General features: G+C 49.8%; 1 protein-coding gene across 5 annotated transcripts in view; it reads left to right on the top strand.

Annotated features, from left to right (window-relative positions):
• Positions 1 to 18,992, top strand: part of sin3b (SIN3 transcription regulator family member B) — a 41,392-nt gene that overhangs the window by 11,204 nt on the left and 11,196 nt on the right. For 2 of the 5 annotated variants that reach the window (XM_080212682.1, XM_080212683.1), the window contains exons 2-15: positions 951 to 1,115; positions 4,745 to 4,863; positions 5,551 to 5,710; positions 6,226 to 6,546; positions 6,706 to 6,858; positions 7,802 to 7,930; positions 8,614 to 8,703; positions 10,224 to 10,342; positions 11,372 to 11,585; positions 12,296 to 12,412; positions 13,937 to 14,175; positions 16,345 to 16,528; positions 17,392 to 17,986; positions 18,631 to 18,800. In XM_080212682.1, the coding sequence (XP_080068808.1) occupies positions 951 to 1,115; positions 4,745 to 4,863; positions 5,551 to 5,710; positions 6,226 to 6,546; positions 6,706 to 6,858; positions 7,802 to 7,930; positions 8,614 to 8,703; positions 10,224 to 10,342; positions 11,372 to 11,585; positions 12,296 to 12,412; positions 13,937 to 14,175; positions 16,345 to 16,528; positions 17,392 to 17,986; positions 18,631 to 18,800 (2,775 nt within the window). The remainder of the gene's footprint in view (positions 1 to 950; positions 1,116 to 4,744; positions 4,864 to 5,550; positions 5,711 to 6,225; positions 6,547 to 6,705; positions 6,859 to 7,801; positions 7,931 to 8,613; positions 8,704 to 10,223; positions 10,343 to 11,371; positions 11,586 to 12,295; positions 12,413 to 13,936; positions 14,176 to 16,344; positions 16,529 to 17,391; positions 17,987 to 18,630; positions 18,801 to 18,992) is intronic. The other 3 variants (XM_080212684.1, XM_080212685.1, XM_080212686.1) reach the window with 3 other exon arrangements.

Below are 18,992 nucleotides of genomic sequence, written 5' to 3' on the forward strand. Positions count from 1 at the left end.
GTTAAACTAGAAAGCGTGCAGAAAAGATTTACTAGGATGCTACCAGGACATCATAGATTGAGTTATAATGAGAGGCTGGGTAGACTGAGACTTTTTCCTCTGGAATGTAGGAGGCTTTGGGGTGATCTCAGAGAGGTCTATAAAATAATGAGGGGCATAGATCAGCTTGACAGTCAATATCTTTTCCCAAAGGTAGGGGAGTCTAAAACTAGAGGGCATATGTTTAAGGTGAGAGGGGAGAGATACAAAAGTGTTCAGGGGGGCAATTTTTTCATAGAGGCTGATGAGTGTCTGGAACAAGCTGCCAGAGGCTGTAGTAGAGGAGGATACAATTTTGTCTTTTAAAAAGCGTTTAGACAGTTACGTGGGTACAATAGGTATAGAGGGATATGGACCAAACGCAGGCAATTGGCTCGAGTTTAGGGTTTTAAAAAAAAAGGCATGGACAAGTTGGGCCAAAGGGCCTGTTTCCATGCTGTAAATCTCTATGACTCTGAGTTATGGCTGAGCTGCATAGAGCGCTTTCGTCGCCTGACCCTGGCGCAGCACGCTGGTCCCACACCTGATGCCGGGGCTCCGGTTTCTAGGGTTGTTGCTTTGCATTTAGGCAACTTCTAAATTTATTTTGTGGGATGTGGGTGTCGCTGGCCAGGCCAGCATTTATTACCCATCCCTCGTTGCCCTTTGAGAGGTGGTGCTGAGTTGCCTTCTTGAGCTGATGCTGCCCTGTTGCAGAGAACACTGACGGCAATCATCAACTGCAGCTTTTTAACTCAGCACAGACTCTCGCCTCTGGTTGGACAGATGAATGCTTCTGTGCAGATCTCAGATCACAGTCCTGAACCAGTATCTGCCTTTTTCTTCCCCACTGCTCTCTCAGCTTCTCTCTTTCTCTCGGCCTCTTGTCACATCTCAGACTAAAGCCTCATTTTCTGTCCTTTGTCCAACAGATGCCTGGGGTGAACCAAGGCTCAGAGCTGGAGCCTCCACCGTCTCAGATACAGCAGCGTGCAGGAGAGACCATGGCCAAGATTCAAGCCCATCTTCAACAGATTCAGGCTCAGAGCTTTGTGGTGCAAAAACAGGCCCAGCAACAGCAGTTCCAGAGACTCAAGGTAAGACTGAGTGACAGATTGAAGCAATATACTGGACTTCCAGCCGTGCGTACGACAGAGTTCAGGATCAAGTCCCACAATGCCTGAAATACATTTAATAAGAGGTGCACTCATTGCTCTGGAGAGGTCTTCACCTGGTGACAGAGTTCGTTTTACTCCCTGGCTAAAATCTGCAACATATCCTGGGTCTTCCGGAATGGTGATGTCCCTCTGTGTAATACACAGCAGAGTGTGCAGCCCCAGGGCCGGAGCCTGAGCACAATTATCCTGTGTCCTATTCCGAGACTTACAACGCACAATTTGGACAAGTGTACTGAAGGAGAGGCCACACTGGAATGTCTCTCCTGCAGTGATCTGGCATCGTGTGTAGGTGTTAGTGATGTTACAATAAATTGGAAATGCTTCACTTGTGGAGTCAGCCTGTCAGAGGCCTGTGCCACCGGGGACACGGGGACCATTGTAATCAGAAATGCTAATTGAGGAAAGTAGGTTTGTTGCTGTGTGCGAGTGCGCCTGCCTGCCTGTGTGCGAGTGCGCCTGCCTGCCTGCCTGTGTGCGAGTGCGCCTGCCTGCCTGCCTGTGTGCGAGTGCGCCTGCCTGCCTGCCTGTGTGCGAGTGCGCCTGCCTGCCTGCCTGTGTGCGAGTGCGCCTGCCTGCCTGCCTGTGTGCGAGTGCGCCTGCCTGCCTGCCTGTGTGCGAGTGCGCCTGCCTGCCTGCCTGTGTGCGAGTGCGCCTGCCTGCCTGCCTGTGTGCGAGTGCGAGTGCGCCTGCCTGCCTGTGTGCGAGTGCGCCTGCCTGCCTGCCTGTGTGCGAGTGCGCCTGCCTGCCTGTCTGTGTGCGAGTGCGCCTGCCTGCCTGTCTGTGTGCGAGTGCGCCTGCCTGCCTGTCTGTGTGCGAGTGCGCCTGCCTGCCTGTCTGTGTGCGAGTGCGCCTGCCTGCCTGTGTGCGAGTGCGCCTGCCTGCCTGCCTGTGTGCGAGTGCGCCTGCCTGCCTGCCTGTGTGCGAGTGCGCCTGCCTGCCTGCCTGTGTGCGAGTGCGCCTGCCTGCCTGCCTGTGTGCGAGTGCGCCTGCCTGCCTGCCTGCCTGTGTGCGAGTGCGCCTGCCTGCCTGCCTGTGTGCGAGTGCGCCTGCCTGCCTGCCTGTGTGCGAGTGCGCCTGCCTGCCTGCCTGTGTGCGAGTGCGCCTGCCTGCCTGCCTGTGTGCGAGTGCGCCTGCCTGCCTGTGTGCGAGTGCGCCTGCCTGCCTGCCTGTGTGCGAGTGCGCCTGCCTGCCTGCCTGTGTGCGAGTGCGCCTGCCTGCCTGCCTGTGTGCGAGTGTGCCTGCCTGCCTGTGTGCGAGTGCGCCTGCCTGTGTGCGAGTGCGCCTGCCTGCCTGCGTGCGAGTGCGCCTGCCTGCCTGCCTGTGTGCGAGTGCGCCTGCCTGCCTGCCTGTGTGCGAGTGCGCCTGCCTGCCTGCCTGTGTGCGAGTGCGCCTGCCTGCCTGCCTGTGTGCGAGTGCGCCTGCCTGCCTGCCTGTGTGCGAGTGCGCCTGCCTGCCTGTGTGCGAGTGCGCCTGCCTGCCTGCCTGTGTGCGAGTGCGCCTGCCTGCCTGCCTGTGTGCGAGTGCGCCTGCCTGCCTGCCTGTGTGCGAGTGCGCCTGCCTGTGTGCGAGTGCGCCTGCCTGCCTGCCTGTGTGCGAGTGCGCCTGCCTGCCTGCCTGTGTGCGAGTGCGCCTGCCTGCCTGCCTGTGTGCGAGTGCGCCTGCCTGCCTGCCTGTGTGCGAGTGCGCCTGCCTGCCTGCCTGTGTGCGAGTGCGCCTGCCTGCCTGCCTGTGTGCGAGTGCGCCTGCCTGCCTGCCTGTGTGCGAGTGCGCCTGCCTGCCTGCCTGTGTGCGAGTGCGCCTGCCTGCCTGCCTGTGTGCGAGTGCGCCTGCCTGCCTGCCTGTGTGCGAGTGCGCCTGCCTGCCTGCCTGTGTGCGAGTGCGCCTGCCTGCCTGTGTGCGAGTGCGCCTGCCTGCCTGTGTGCGAGTGCGCCTGCCTGCCTGCCTGCCTGTGTGCGAGTGCGCCTGCCTGCCTGCCTGTGTGCGAGTGCGCCTGCCTGCCTGCCTGTGTGCGAGTGCGCCTGCCTGCCTGCCTGTGTGCGAGTGCGCCTGCCTGCCTGCCTGTGTGCGAGTGCGCCTGCCTGCCTGCCTGTGTGCGAGTGCGCCTGCCTGCCTGCCTGTGTGCGAGTGCGCCTGCCTGCCTGCCTGTGTGCGAGTGCGCCTGCCTGCCTGCCTGTGTGCGAGTGCGCCTGCCTGCCTGCCTGTGTGCGAGTGCGCCTGCCTGCCTGCCTGTGTGCGAGTGCGCCTGCCTGCCTGCCTGTGTGCGAGTGCGCCTGCCTGCCTGCCTGTGTGCGAGTGCGCCTGCCTGCCTGCTGTGTGCGAGTGCGCCTGCCTGCCTGCCTGTGTGCGAGTGCGCCTGCCTGCCTGCCTGTGTGCGAGTGCGCCTGCCTGCCTGCCTGTGTGCGAGTGCGCCTGCCTGCCTGCCTGTGTGCGAGTGCGCCTGCCTGCCTGCCTGTGTGCGAGTGCGCCTGCCTGCCTGCCTGTGTGCGAGTGCGCCTGCCTGCCTGCCTGTGTGCGAGTGCGCCTGCCTGCCTGCCTGTGTGCGAGTGCGCCTGCCTGCCTGCCTGTGTGCGAGTGCGCCTGCCTGCCTGCCTGTGTGCGAGTGCGCCTGCCTGCCTGCCTGTGTGCGAGTGCGCCTGCCTGCCTGCCTGTGTGCGAGTGCGCCTGCCTGCCTGTCTGTGTGCGAGTGCGCCTGCCTGCCTGTGTGCGAGTGCGCCTGCCTGCCTGTGTGCGAGTGCGCCTGCCTGCCTGTCTGTGTGCGAGTGCGCCTGCCTGCCTGTCTGTGTGCGAGTGCGCCTGCCTGCCTGTCTGTGTGCGAGTGCGCCTGCCTGCCTGCCTGTGTGCGAGTGCGCCTGCCTGCCTGCCTGTGTGCGAGTGCGCCTGCCTGCCTGCCTGTGTGCGAGTGCGCCTGCCTGCCTGCCTGTGTGCGAGTGCGCCTGCCTGCCTGCCTGTGTGCGAGTGCGCCTGCCTGCCTGCCTGTGTGCGAGTGCGCCTGCCTGCCTGCCTGTGTGCGAGTGCGCCTGCCTGCCTGCCTGCGTGCGAGTGCGCCTGCGCCTGCCCACATGTATTTGTGTGATTTTTTTGGGTGGTCAGGTGTCATAGTTTAAGGATAAGGGGTAAACATTTTAGAACTGAGGTGAGGAGAAATTTCTTCAGAGGGTGGTGAATGTGTGGAATTCACTGCTTCAGAAAGTAGTTGAGGCCGAAACATTTTCTAAATAGCCTGTTCTATTTTCTATGTATGGCCCTGGTCTCAGATTGAAATAACCTATCAGTCAGAACAATGAAATAACGGAGGTTTACTTCCCTCTGCAGAATGCGGACCCGGTTATCTGGTTGGATAAGTGTTTTAAGCCTCAATGGCAGCCACCATGTGAGGGGTACAGGTTCCTAAAGGTGTTCTAAGCTGGGTTTGTGCAAGGATAAAATGGTATGCTTTGTTTTAATAATAATGTAAGAACTAGGAGCAGGAGTAGGCCATCTGGCTTTTGTATTTGTGTATTTATATTTATGCTGAATAGTCCTGTTAATACAACCTCATGCGTTATTAGTGTGCTTTTCAGGTGGAAGATGCCTTGTCGTACCTGGACCAGGTTAAGATGCAATTTGGGAATAACCCGGCTGTTTACAATGAGTTCCTGGACATCATGAAGGAATTTAAATCTCAAAGGTAAGTAAACCGGTGAAGCAGCAGCCCCTGAAACCGAGTGCAGTCTGGAAGTGTGTTTCACACCATCACAAGCTGCATTTGAAATACCCCTTTCGAACTTTCACTTAAAGATTCTAGAGTCCATGGAGTCTGTAAAGAAATATTAAAATTTTTATAACACCTTTCATGAGTGCCAGGCATCTCAGAGCACTTTACAGCCAATGGTGTACTTCTGAAGTGTAATCAGTTGTAATCTCAGAAACAGGGCGGCCAATTTGTGGGCAGTCAAATCCGCCAAACAGCAAAGTGTTAATGGCTGACAAATGAGATTTTTGTGATGTTGTTCGAGGGTTAAATATTGATCAGGATGCTGGAGAACTGCCCGGCTCCTCCTCAAAATAATGCCATGGGATCTGCTACATCTGTCTCAGAGTAAATGGGACTTCAGTTAAACAACTCATTGGAAAGACAGCACTCCTGGCAGTGCAGCACTCCCTCAGACAGGGAGTCTGAGCTCCTCAGTTTTACAGTTTTATTTCTCTCTCTGAATGTCAGCCAACCTTTCAAATCACAATGTCAAACTGATTTATCAGGCCAGATTCCTGCAAGAGGGTTGTCAGTTCGAGCTGTTGTTACTCGGAAGGATTTGTTGAACATATTGTAACCTTTTTGATTGTGCTACTAAATGTTTCTTGTTGTGCTTTGCAGCATCGATACTCCTGGTGTAATCGACAGGGTCTCGCGCCTCTTCCAGGGTCACCCGGACCTTATACTGGGGTTTAATGCTTTCCTGCCACCTGGTTACAGGATAGAAATCCAGAAGAACAAGGCAGTGAGTGTGCATGGACCCACGCCAGCCGAGACTCAGGTATATCAGCAGAACAGTGAGTGGCTGCGTGTCTGCTTGTGTGAATGTGCCATGTGAGAGGGCATTAGTGTGTGGGCACCAGCGTGATGGATAAGGTGCGGGAGGAGCAGGGTATGAGCACGGGACGGCGAGTGTACACAAGTTGGAGGGTGCATGATGTGGTCTGAGTGGATGCATGTGCGAAAGTGGGGAGAGCGTGTGCTTAAGGGATTGGGGGCAGGGAGGGAGCAGGGGAGTGTGAGCAAGAGGGCAGCGGAGGGTGGATGAGGGGGTGAGGGAGTGTGGGCAGGCGATGGCAACACAAGTGTATGGGAAAGGTTTGTGCGCACGAGCAATGGTGTAGATGAATGTGCAAGGGCAAGCTTGCGTGTGTGTGCGTGCGCGTGCAGGATTGCGTGCGCATGATCAGGAGAGGGGCTGATTGGTGGGTGTAAATGACCCTTGGGTCAGTTTGGTGGCTTAGTTTGCTCCAGCTCAGTCTGCCTGCTCTCTCTCTCTCTGTATGTCTGCTCCAGGTTTTGTCTGAAGCTGCCCATGAACATGCCACTGCCACTCCCACTAATGCCCCTGCTGCTGCTGTCACTCCAGTTACCCGCTCCGATCCCACTCCATCCCAAAGCCCCCTGGTGGGTCATAAGGATGAGCGCGCAGAACGGCGACCAAACCGGGAGGAACTGACTCCACGGCTCCTTGATCACCATGATGACCTTTCATCCAATGACCCGCATCCTGTAGAGTTCGACAATGCAATAAGTTACGTGAATAAAATCAAAAACCGATACCTGGAACGTCCTGAAGTTTACAAATCCTTCCTGGAGATCTTGCACACTTATCAGGTAAAAAAAAAGTCAAATAAATGATCTTGTGTTTCTCTGATTCCTCCGTAACAATTCCTCCTTGTATAAATGGAAATTTACTTTGCAACTAACTAACCCTGGGCTCAGCTCAACCTGTGACAGTGTATCCTCTCTCATGCTGGATCTTCTGTCTTATAGAAGGAGCAGCTGATAGTGAAAGACACCAAGGGAAAGCCTTACTGTGGAATGACCGAGGATGAAGTCTTTGCGAAAGTTGCCAATCTGTTCAGAGGCCAGGAGGATCTGCTGACCGAGTTTGGCCAGTTTCTCCCAGATGCCAAACGATCTCTGGTATGTAGCAACCGGGTGAAAATGAATTAGACATAAATGGTGGATTGCCTTGGAGGCTTCAGGAAGTGAAGAATCAGTGAAGAATTGGCAGTTGTACCCTTGAGAAGCTCTTTTCTCCTAACCCTGTCATGTTGATGCAGTGAGTTAGCTGTCCTTTTTTCCTACAGGGTTTTGATGAGGCAGATTTTTGGCTTGTTATGTCTAACTCTGCCGATGTTTATTTCTACAGACCTCTCCATCTTGTTGACTGTAATTTAAAATCATCACACTGAAGAAGTCCAAGTGATTCCGTTGCAAATCATTTTGTTGACCTGTCTCTGATCTCTTTCTAGCTTGGTTGGCAGCTAGAAGTCTGCTCCAGCTGTTTGGGCCCATAGCCCAGGCCGAGTGCCTGCTGCAGGACTGAGGGAGTATGGCATTGTCACCAATGCATCCTGCATTTGAAATCATTAAACTGAAGCCCATCTATATATTTAAGGATGGAGATTGTTGCGAGGGTAACACAGCTGTTAATAACCCAGAGACAATGGCTGCTGGGGAATTGAATTTCAAATAATTATAATAATAAAAATGCATTTATTATCACTGATGGTGACTATGTCACTATTTGGTTTGGCCGTCATGTTGCTTCAGTCACAAAGTGATGTATTTGACTCTAACTCCCTGGGAAATGGCCAAGTGAGTCACCACCAAAGCCCACCACCACTCTCCAGGACACTTCTGGATGGATATTAAATGCTGACCTTGCCCGCAATGCTCACATCTCTTAGGTAAAAGGAAAGAGTGACGCAATCTTGCAAAAAGAGTCAGGTTGTGAGTGACAAAACCGGCATTCATGGGGCAGAAGGGCAATTTTTGGTTATATATCTAGTATCTATTAGAGTTACTGTTTGCATCAATTTACTGATACACTGAGGATTAAACTTTTCCGTTTGATTTTCAGTTCACTGGCAATGCTGCATCTGAAAAGGATGAGTGTAAAACAGTCGAAGAAGATGACGGATCAAAACACACTCAAAGCAAGAAGCGTTTGAGGCCAGCACTCCTGCCCCAGGTGCCTCCACCACTCAAGGTGAACACCCTACCTGTAACTGCTCAAAGCATTGGGAAGGTACTTCAGCAGTCATGTGACAGGAGTCCAAGTTGTCCTTTGCTGTGATGCACAGGTAGAGGAGTCCAGAACTCACCTAGGATTTGTTTAAATCATGTACTCATCAAGCTAAAGGCTGTAAGTTGCAGCATGATATCAAACACTTCCAGGACAGGTACAGCACAGGGTTAGGTACAGAGTAAAGCTCCCTCTACACTGTTCCCATCAAATACTCCCCGCACAGGTTCAGCACGGGGTTAGAGACAGAATAAAGCTCCTACACTGTCCCCCATCAAACACTTCCAGGACAGGGACGGCACAGGATTAGATACAGACATATTTGAATGGAGATAAGTATGTCCAGGTTATTTACTGTGTAAAGTTGGGATAATCTGCCTCCTGCATTATTCTGATGTGTAAGTGTGCTCCCAGTAATTATGTTGAATTATTTTGGTAACTTTATTTAGTTTACGCTATCCATTGAATGAGATACTCCAGAGCTGGTTGTAACTTTTCATATATCTTGTCCGCAAGGCTTTTGCGATTTGTGTGCTCTCTGAAGTGTTAGCGTTTGGGCACCTGGCAATAATTGCTTTGCTGTTGCAGCCTCACTGACTGCTGTGTTAATTTTTTAATTACACGCTGTCTATTTAAATGTTTTTCAGAAAAAGTTAAAGTTGTCGAGTGTGAAGGACCGGTCGCTGGCGTCAGCCGGCAAACATGGGACCCTGCGAGAGTTCAGCTTCTTTGACAGAGTGAGTTAGCTGACTGCGTGTGACTATAAAACATATTCCAAAGTTTGTACAATATTAAAGTAGCTGCAGGAACGGAGAGGATAGTATTACAGAATCCCTGCAGTGCAGAAGGAGACCATTCGGTCCATTGTGCCTGCACTGACCACAATCTCACCAGGTCCTATCTCCATAACCCCATGCATTTACCCTGCTAATCCCCCTAACACTAAGGAGCAATTTAGCGTGGCCAATCCACCGAACCCACACGTCTTTTGGATTGCGGGAGGAAACCGGAGCACCTGGAGGAAACCCACGTAGACAGTGACCCGAGGCTGGGATTTGAACCCGGGGTTCCTGGCACTGTGAGGCAGCAGTGCTAGCCACCGTGCCACTATGCCAGCATGTTGCCTGTCAGGGTGAGGATGTATCTTTTAAAAGAGGTCGAATTGAGAAGGCTATTCCAGTTAGGTTTCATTCACTGGGGAATTGAGTACAAAACCTTTGTAGATCATTTGTTTGCACATTCTCCTCAAGTCTGTGCGGATTTCCTCTGGTTTCCTCCCACAGTCGAAAGATGTGCGCGTTGGTTGGCTATGCTAAATTGACCCTTAGTGTCCTGAGAGGAGTAGGTTAGAGGGATTAGCGGGTCAATGTGTAGAGATATGGGGGTAGGGCCTGGATGGGATTGTGGTCGGTGCAGACTCGAAGGGCCAAATGGCCTCTTTCTGCACTGTAGGGTTTATATAATTCTATGATTATTAAGGCCTCAGCTGGAGTTACAGGTGAATATCAGAATTTATATTTATATGTTAAATTCCACATATTTGGAAAGAGTATCAGAGCATTCAAGTGAATGCAGAGAAGATTTACGAGTGTGGTATCAGAGATGAGCGATTTCAGTTATGTGGCGGAATGGGGATTGTTCACCTTAGAGCAGAGAAAGCGAAGAGGGATTCAGTGGCTGGCAGAGATGTTCGTAGCATCGTGAGTGAATGCAGAGAAATTGTTTCTGCTGCCAAGAGGGTTGGTGACAGATTAGAGGTAACTAACAGAAGTCCCAGGAGGGGAGATGGGGAGGATTCTTTGGGGGGTTGGGGTGGTGGGGTGGGGGGGAGGAAGCGTTGGGGGGGAACAGGTAGTGAGATGTGAACTGCAAGGTGCTGCCTGAGTAGACAGTGGAAGCAGATTGAATAAGAACTTTCCAAGGATAATTTACAGAGTGATGGGGAGAGAACTGGGGAAATTGAGATCAATTGGGAATCTATTGCTGTCTGTGTTCTGATGTTTTATCATTACAGTTGCTTTTTACTCTGGCAGTTTTCTGTAGAGGGGACAGTGTTTTGGATACTGTTGATGAGTGAATCACTGGCAGACAGAGAGACTGAGATGGTTACTGTGACATTACTCACTGAGCTTGCTCAAAGCTGCGTCAGGTAACTTCAGCAGCCCCTGTTTCAGGTGAACACAGGATTGTTCCTCCGGTGATGTTGCTGAGTGTGGGAGTATGGGATTCTGATTGCCTTGTTGCATTTCCTCTTTAGGTACGGAGGATTCTGAAGAGCCAGGAAGTATATGAGAATTTCCTGCGCTGCATTGCTCTGTTTAACCAGGAGGTGGTTTCTGGCTCAGAGCTGCTCCAATTGGTTACTCCCTTTCTGGGGTAAGTCAGTACAAATTGTTCTCAAGCTGAACGAAAGCTGCGAGTGTCGCATCTCCATTCAGAGCTTCACTTGGTGACCATGGACAATGCATCATGAGTGTTTGCTGATGTGTCACGTCAGTGCCGGGTATACAGCACTGTGACTGGGCTCCGCATCCTGAGCACATCTTGATATTTATTTCAGTTGAATCTGCTTTTGGAGAGATATTGCTAGAGAGAGGATTTTCAATTCCGTTCACATCTGGATGAGGTTATGAGGGTAGCAGTTCAGGTGATTGGGATAGATTTACACCAAGATTTTCTGTGTGCCCAAAGACACTTTTCCATTATTTTCACACGAGGCACCAATGAGTAGATTGTGGAAAGCTATGGGTTTGGGGGAACATTACAGATGAACTTAGAAAAGAAACAGGTTGCTGCACAAGAAAAACAGCGCAATAAATGAAGATGAGTATTGGAGTATAAAGGGGTGAGTGCGTGTGTCCAGAGCTTAACCAGTCTCGGGGTGCGCATTTGCTCTCTGACCCTCCGTCTATGAGAGCCGATGATGCTGGCGCTCGCCCCCTCTCCACGGCGCCCCCCCAGCACGCACTGGCCTTCCCTCCGCCTCCAGTATACAGACACCGTGTCCAGAATTTTACCAACCCACCCTCCATGGGAATTGGAGCAGATGAGTGTTAGGATTTTCCGGTTTGGGGATGAGAGAGGCTGTGAAATCTCGCCCTGAAATCTGAATCCTGGCTCAGAGCTGCGTTGCCCATTGGTCCCAGACATCAGATCGAGACTGTGCTGAGATGTGTTCAGTGTTTTCATTGCGGTTTGTGTGAATTGTTTAGTATTTGGGAAGGGAATGTTGGGTTTTAGTTTCCAGCTGCTCTGCTGTGAAACCTGAGCTAATTGCTGTCAGTGACTAATGTTCGATTTGTTTCCTCCCAATTTTTTCAATGCTGTCATCCTTCACTATCTCGCCTTCCCCCTCCGACCCCCCCCGCTCCCTCTATTTTCGTCTCCTTCTGACACTGAATCAAGCAGGAAATTCCCTGAGCTTTTTGCCCGATTCAAGTTGTTTTTGGGGCAGAGGGAGCTGTCACTCACGCAGCCTTTGCAGAGGGACCGGCCGGTAGACGGAATAGCCCGGGAAATTGACTATGCCTCCTGTAAGAGGCTGGGCTCCAGTTACAGAGCTTTACCCAAAACCTACCAGCAACCAAAGTGCAGTGGGCGGACTGCGGTCTGCAAGGAGGTAAGACCAATTGCTCAGACTCTGGGGAAATGAAGCATTTCAATTGTGTTATTTACTGAAACTGAAGAGTGATTAATGTATCCAATGGCAGTGACTGGAGTTTGATCCCTGCTCCTGGGTGCACAATCTCCTGACTCCCTCTCGCCTTTAACCTTGTTAACGCAGCACTTGAACCTTTCAGCAAAGGGATCACGTTGCCTGGACGCAGATCACCGGGATCTTGTGTAGATCATGCTGAAATCCAATTTAATCATTGAGGAATGCTGTGGTTCCTATTACCCAGAACCATCAGGCTCCAATTTATTTAACAAATGCCCAGACTTAAAGAATCTCTGGGATTTTTATTTCTCTCCAAATCCCCATCAAAACCCGGCCGCCAGGAGGCTGTTAAAGCTGAACTCCTGTCATTGCAGCTGGATGCTGAGGCAGATGCAGTTGTGGAACCGGACATGTGGCCTGGTGCATGTTTCATATCCCATTGCTCACTCCCCCCTCCCCCAACCTGGTGCACAGCTCACTGCAGTGCATTATCTGGTATCCAACTCAGGGTGGGCCTGTGGTTTGAATGCTGCTAGTTTGTTTCCAATGTTATTTACTACTTGCACCCTCTTCCCCATCATCCTTTAATCCAGTGATATCCCTAGGCAGCCGTCAGTCTTCACTGATTGTTTCTGTGACCGCTGTGCTCCTGTTTCATGCTCTGTTTTTAGGTTCTCAATGACACTTGGGTCTCGTTCCCCTCGTGGTCGGAAGATTCCACTTTTGTTAGTTCGAAGAAAACACCATATGAAGAACAGCTTCATCGCTGTGAGGATGAGAGGTTTGAGGTAACGAGACAATCACAGCATTTGTGGAAGATAGTTAATCTTTTATGCTTCAGCAGAATAGCTGCAGCTGATGTCGGGTTAAGGCAGAGGGTTAAGTTGTTGGCAGTAGGATTGGTTTAGGATTGAGGGAGGAACGGTGGTTGTCCTGAGATTGAATTTGGGGATGGGTACAGTCATAGAGATTTACAGCATGGAAACAGGCCCTTCAACCCAACTTGTTCATGCCACCTGTTTTTTAAAATCCCTAAGCTAATCCCAGTTGCCCGCATTTGGCCCATATCCCTCTATACCCATCTTACCCATGTAACAGTCTAGATGCTTTTTAAAGGACAAAATTGTACTGGTCTCTACAAATATCTCTGGCAGCTTGTTCTAGACACTCACCACCCTCTATGTGAAAAAAAATTGCCCCTCTGGACACTTTTGTATCTCTTCCCCTCTCACCTTAAACCAATGCCTAGTTTTAGACTCCCCTACCTTTGGAAAAAGATATTGACTATCTAGCTGAAGTGTGCCCCTCATTATTTTGTAGCCCTCTATAAGATCACCCCTCAATCTTTTACACTCCAGAGGAAAAAGTCCCAGTCTATCTAGCCTCTCCTTATAACTCAAACCATCAAGTCCTGATATCATCCTAGTAAATCTTTTCTGCATTCTTTCTAGTTTAATAATGTCCTTTCTATAATAGGGTGACCAGAACTGTACACAGTACTCCAAGCCTTAACAATGTCTTGCACAAGTTCAACAAGACGTCCCAACTCCTGTATTCAATGTTCTGACCAATGAAACTAAGCATGCCGAATGCCGCCTTCACCACTCTGCCCACCTGTGATTCCACTTTCAAGGAGCTGTACCCCTAGATCTCTTTGTTCTGTAACTCTCCCCAACGCCCGACCATTAACTGAGTAAGTCCTACCCTGGTTCAATCTACCAAAATGCATCACCACTCATTTATTTAAATTAAACTCCATCTGCCATTCATCAGCCTGTGGCCGAATGATCAAGATCCTGCTGCAATACCCAGATAACTTTCTTCACTGTCCGTTGTGCCACCAGCCTTGGTGTCACCTGCAAACTTACTAATCATGCCTCCTAAATGCTCATTCAAAACATTAATATAAATGACAAATAACAGTGGACCCAGTGCCGATCCCTGAGGCACAGTGCTGGTCACAGGCCTCCAGTTTGAAAAACCACCCACCGTCTTCTGTCATCAAGTCAATTTTGCATCTGTTTAGATATCTCACCCAGAATCCAGTGGGATTTAGCCTTAGGCAACAACCTACCATGCGTACCATGTCATAAGCCTTGCTAAAGTCCATGTAGTCAACATCAACTGCACTGCCCTCATCTACCTTCTTGGTTAGTTGGTCTTATTATCCTGGGATTGGTTTGTATTTGAGGGAGGGTCATTGCCACAGTTAACCCTGGAATTGGGTTTGGAGGGGGTACATTGATGGTGATGCTTCTTCCACTCCAGTTAACTATTGGATCTCCACTTATTGATTGTTTTTTTACAAATAGCTTGATGTTGTTCTGGAAACCAACCTCGCCACAATCCGCGTGCTTGAGAGCGTTCAAAAAAAACTGACTCGGATGTCTCCAGAGGATCAGGATAAATATCGTCTAGATAATTGTCTGGGAGGAACGTCAGAGGTTATCCACCGCAGAGCCATCTATCGCATTTACGGAGATAAAGCACCCGAAATAATCGATGGGCTGAAGAAAAACCCAGCGACAGCTGTACCTGTGGTGTTGAAAAGGTAAAGTGTCAGGTAGCGAGACTTCCCATCGGAGCTCAGTCACCAAACAAACCTTCAGAACACAATGAATCCATTTGGCCCATCATGCCTGTGCAAGCTCCCTCTCAGATATCTACCAGCTTCCTGCCCTTGCCTATTTACATGGCTTTGCTGATAACCAGTTCTGTCTAGCTCGGACTGCTGCCAGTATGACACCAACAGACAGATGTGTTTTTCCGCATCCCCGCATCCCCCCCAGTGGAAATCCCCTCAAACCAGTCACTTATTTGAACAAAGAACAAAGAAAATTACAGCATAGGAACAGGCCATTCAGCTCTCTAATCCTGCATCAACCATGCTGTCTGGCATCATTAGTGATTGCAGTGCACTTTCTGTTAGTATCAGTAGAAGTCCCAATCCGGGGTTAGCTTTTAGCAGCAGGCGGTGTACTTCAGTCCAGCGCACACCTGTGGCTGAGTATGGGTGAAATCAGTTATTCCTCGCTGATCCTGTGTATTTCAGGTCATATGGAACATTTGAGTGGCACAGTTTGGAATCTCTTCAAAGCTTTCAGCAATTTGGGTGACATGGTGGCACAGTTGTCAACATTACTGCCTCACAGTGCCAAAGATCTGGATTCAATTCCAGCCTCAGGTCACTGTCTGTGGAGTTGGCACATTCTCTCCCTGTCTGTATGGGTTTCCTCCGGGTGCTCTGTTTCCTCCCACAGTCCAAAGATGTGCATGGATTGGCCATGCTCAGTTGCCCCTTAGGGGGACTAGCAGGGTAAATACATGGGGTTATGGGGATAGGGCCTAGGTGGGGTTGTTGGTGCAGGCTCAATGGGTCGAATGGCCTCCTGCACAGTAGGGATTCTATGATTCTAATTCTGTGAACTTCATTCCTACTTTAATGGGAGTGGAGGGACACTGGCTGGACATTTTGGGAATGGGGAGTTTGGTGGGTTTTTTTTGCTGGTGACTCAGTACAAACAATGAACAGAAGTCTGGCAGTTCTTGGGGATTAACATTCGAAAAGGTCCCCCATGCAAGGTTTATTGAAAAAGTGAAGGGCGTGGGATCCAAGGGACATTGCTTTGTGGATTCAGAACTGGCTTGCCCACAGAAGGCAAAGGGTGTTGTAGACAGGTCTTTTTCTGCATTGAGGCCAGTCACCAGTGGGGTGCCCCAGGGATCTGTTCTGGGACCCTTGCTGTTTGTGATTTTTATAAATGACCTGGATGAGGAAGTGGAGGGATGGATTGGTAAGTTTGCTGATGACACACAAGTTGGAAGTGTGGTGGGTAGTTTGGAGGGATGTCAGAAATTGCAACGAGACATAGATAGGATGCAAGACTGGGCAGAGAAGTGGCAGATGGACTTCAACTCGGATAAGTGTGTGATGGTTCATTTTGACAGGTCAAATGGGATGAAGGAATATAATGTTAAGGGTAAGACTCTTAGCAGTGTGGAAGATCAGAGGATCTTTGGGTCCAGGTTCATAGGACACTCAAATGAGCTTTGCAGGTAGAGGATGTGGTTAAGAAGACGTATGGCGTACTGGCCTTCATCAATCGAGGAATTGAGTTTAGGAGCCGGGAGATAATGCTGCAGCTGTATAACACTCTGGTGAGACCCCACTTGGAGAACTGTGCTCAGTTCTGGTTGCCTCATTACAGGAAGGATGTAGAAGCCATTGAACAGGTGCAGAGGAGATTTACAAGGATGTTGCTGGATTGGGTGGTATGCCTTATGAGGATAGATTGGGAGAGCTCGGTCTTTTGTCCGAAGGATGAGAGGTGACATGATAGAGGTGTATAAGATATTGAGAGGTATTGATCGAGTGGACTCTGAGGCTTTTTCCCAGGGCTGAAATGGCTGCAACAAAAGGACACAGGTTTAAGGTGCTGGGGAGTAGGTACATAGGAGGTGTCAGGAGTAAGTTTTTCACTCAGTGGGTGGTGGGTGCATGGAATCGGCTGCTGGTGGTGGTGGAGGCGGATTCGATAGGGCTCCTGGATGAGTACATGGGACTTAGAGGGTTATAGGTAAGCCTAGTAGGTAGAGATATGTCCAGTGCAACTTGTGGGCTGAAGGGCCTGTTTGTGCTGCAGTTTTTCTATGTTCTAACTGTTTCAGTCTTATTCCTCAAAGCCTCAGCGTAAGCTTTATTCAATCTGGATTGTTGCAGATTGAAAGCCAAGGAAGAGGAGTGGCGGGAAGCGCAGCAAGGCTTCAACAAAATCTGGCGGGAGCAGTACGAGAAATCCTACCTGAAATCCCTGGATCACCAGGGGGTGAACTTCAAACAGAATGACACCAAGGCACTGCGGTCTAAGAGTCTGCTGAATGAAATTGAGAGTGTTTACGATGAGGTAACCTGACATTTCCCCAGTAATAAGGCCAGAACTCACCGGTAAATGATAAGTGTTGTTACCAAGCCTGTGCAGGCGTGTTACAGAATTCCTCAGCGCATACCTCTGTTTGATGATGTGGTGCTAAGCCTCATTAACAATGGACAAAGTCCCAGACAGAGCAATGAAAGGCTTAGAAATAGTGCAGATACACAAAGAAATCAGTATGACTGTTCCTAGTTTGGTTTCAGTAATTTTAATCTGTAGTTTAAGCTTTTAAGTTTGTTTTTAAGAAGAATGTTCTGTATGGAGGGTGAGTTTGAGGGACAAACAAGAGTTCACCACCAGTAAGACAATCTGAAAGCTGGGAGGGTTGTACCCAGCGGCACAGTTGTTAGCACTGCTGTCTCGTGGCATCAGGACCCTGGGTTCGATTCCGGGCTTGCGTCACTGCCTGCACGTTCTCCCCATGTCTGTGTGGATTTCCTTCTGCTGGCCAAAAGACGTGCTGGTTAGGTGCATTGGCTGTGCTAAATTCTCCCTTAGTGTACTCAAACTGGCACCAGAGTGTGACGAATAGGGGAATTTCAAGTAACTTCATTGCAGTGTTAATGTAAGCCTATTTGTGACACTAATAAATAAACTTCTCTGTTTTCATTTCTGATTTCCAGTTGATCTTTCGCTGGAGGAATGATTTCCATAACCGTAACTAGGCTACGAAAAGTTCTTCTCTCAGTCAGTCCTGGTTAGAGTAATCAGTCAGTCTGGGACTGGACCCAGTTTTGGGTTAGTCAGTCAGCCCTGAGACTACAACTGTCAATATTTTTCTGCCTGCTGCATTTGTGAAGACCTGGCGATTAACCCTTTCCCTTCTGTTAATTTAGCGGCAAGAGCAGAACTCTGAGGAGGGCTGCCCGGGTGTTAATGGGCCCCACCTGATGTTCGTCTATGAGGATAAACAGATCATGGAGGATGCTGCATCTCTTATCATTTACCACGTGAAGAGGCAACCAACCATTCAGAAAGAGGACAAGGACCACATCAAGCGCATCATCTACCACTTTGTGCCGGACTTGTTCTTTACCCAGCGTGGTGAGCTGAGCGAGTCAGAGGATTCAACAGACGACGAGGTAGAGAGTGTCCCACGGCACAGTCACAGCAGTAATACAGACACTGGGCAGAAAGGAGCAGCTTCTCCAGAGAGCAGCCTTACTGAGGAACGACTCGACCTCCGAGACCAGGTGGCAGAATATCAAAAGAACCTGGACGATGTCTACAATCTCTTCTTTGTAAATAACAATTGGTACTTTTTCCTGAGATTGCATCAGATTCTGTGCTACCGGTTGCTGCGGATATACAGGCAGGCAGAAAAACAGCTGCTGGAATATCAAATGGAGAAAGAGAAGGAGAAACAATTGCAGGATGGGAGAAAGGAGAAAGCGAGTGACCCAGCTGTGGAGCTCCGACTCAAACAGCAAAGTACGATTCATTTCCCAAAGATTCAGTCTGTTTTCTCCACCTTTCTCTCCCAGCAATGCTGGTGGGAGGAGGAAGCCATTCAGCTTCTCAGGGCCGTTCTGCTATTCAGTTGGGTGACATAGGGAATGTTGTTGGACAACATTGTGTCTGAGACTCACCCATCTGGCTGAGATCAGATAACTTAGCACAGACCAAGGGCCAAAGCTTCAACCCTCTTCTATTCGGTCCTGGGACATGGGCATCGCTGGCTGGCTGGCATTTATTGCCTGTCCCTAGTTGCCCTTGTACAACTGAGAAGCTTGCAAGGCCATTTCAAAGGGCAGTTGAGAAACAACCATATTGCTGTGGCTCTGGAGTCACATCTAGGCCAGAATTGGTAAGGATGGCAGATTTCCTTTCCTAAAGGACAATGGTTTCACAGTCATCAGTGGATTCTTAATTCCAGATTTTTTTAATTGAATTCAAATTCCACCATCTGCTGAGCCAGGATTCGAACCCAGGTCCCCAGAATATAAATTGAGTTTCTGGATTAATAGTCTAGCAATAATACCTCGAGGCCATCACCTCCCCAGTATTCAATCTTGTGTATGTCTAGGCATTGAGATGGATAACATATTGAAATATTTCTGTGTTTGGATCTTTAGATGAGATTGAATTGGAGGAATATTATCCAGCTTTCCTTGATATGGTTAGGAACCTGCTGGATGGAAACATTGAGCCGACACAGTACGAAGATACATTGCGTGAAATGTTCACCATCCATGCCTACATTGGCTTTACAGTAGATAAGCTGATTCAGAACATTGTCCGTCAGGTGAGTGTCGCACTGAGTGCTGCTGGTTTCTCATTGAGGGGATGGGGCTGGGTTGGGGATTCCAGATACCATTTGATTTCAAATCAGAATATGCAGTGTGGAAAGGAAGCGTTAGGAGTAGTTTGTTGATGTTGAGTCACAGGTCCAGAACATCATGAACTAAAAGTGCTGCCAGATGCATCTTTTTGACAG

Source organism: Carcharhinus amblyrhynchos, chromosome 26, assembly GCF_965287045.1.
Source record: "Carcharhinus amblyrhynchos chromosome 26, sCarAmb.v2.hapA, whole genome shotgun sequence".
Classification (NCBI taxonomy): domain Eukaryota; kingdom Metazoa; phylum Chordata; class Chondrichthyes; order Carcharhiniformes; family Carcharhinidae; genus Carcharhinus; species Carcharhinus amblyrhynchos.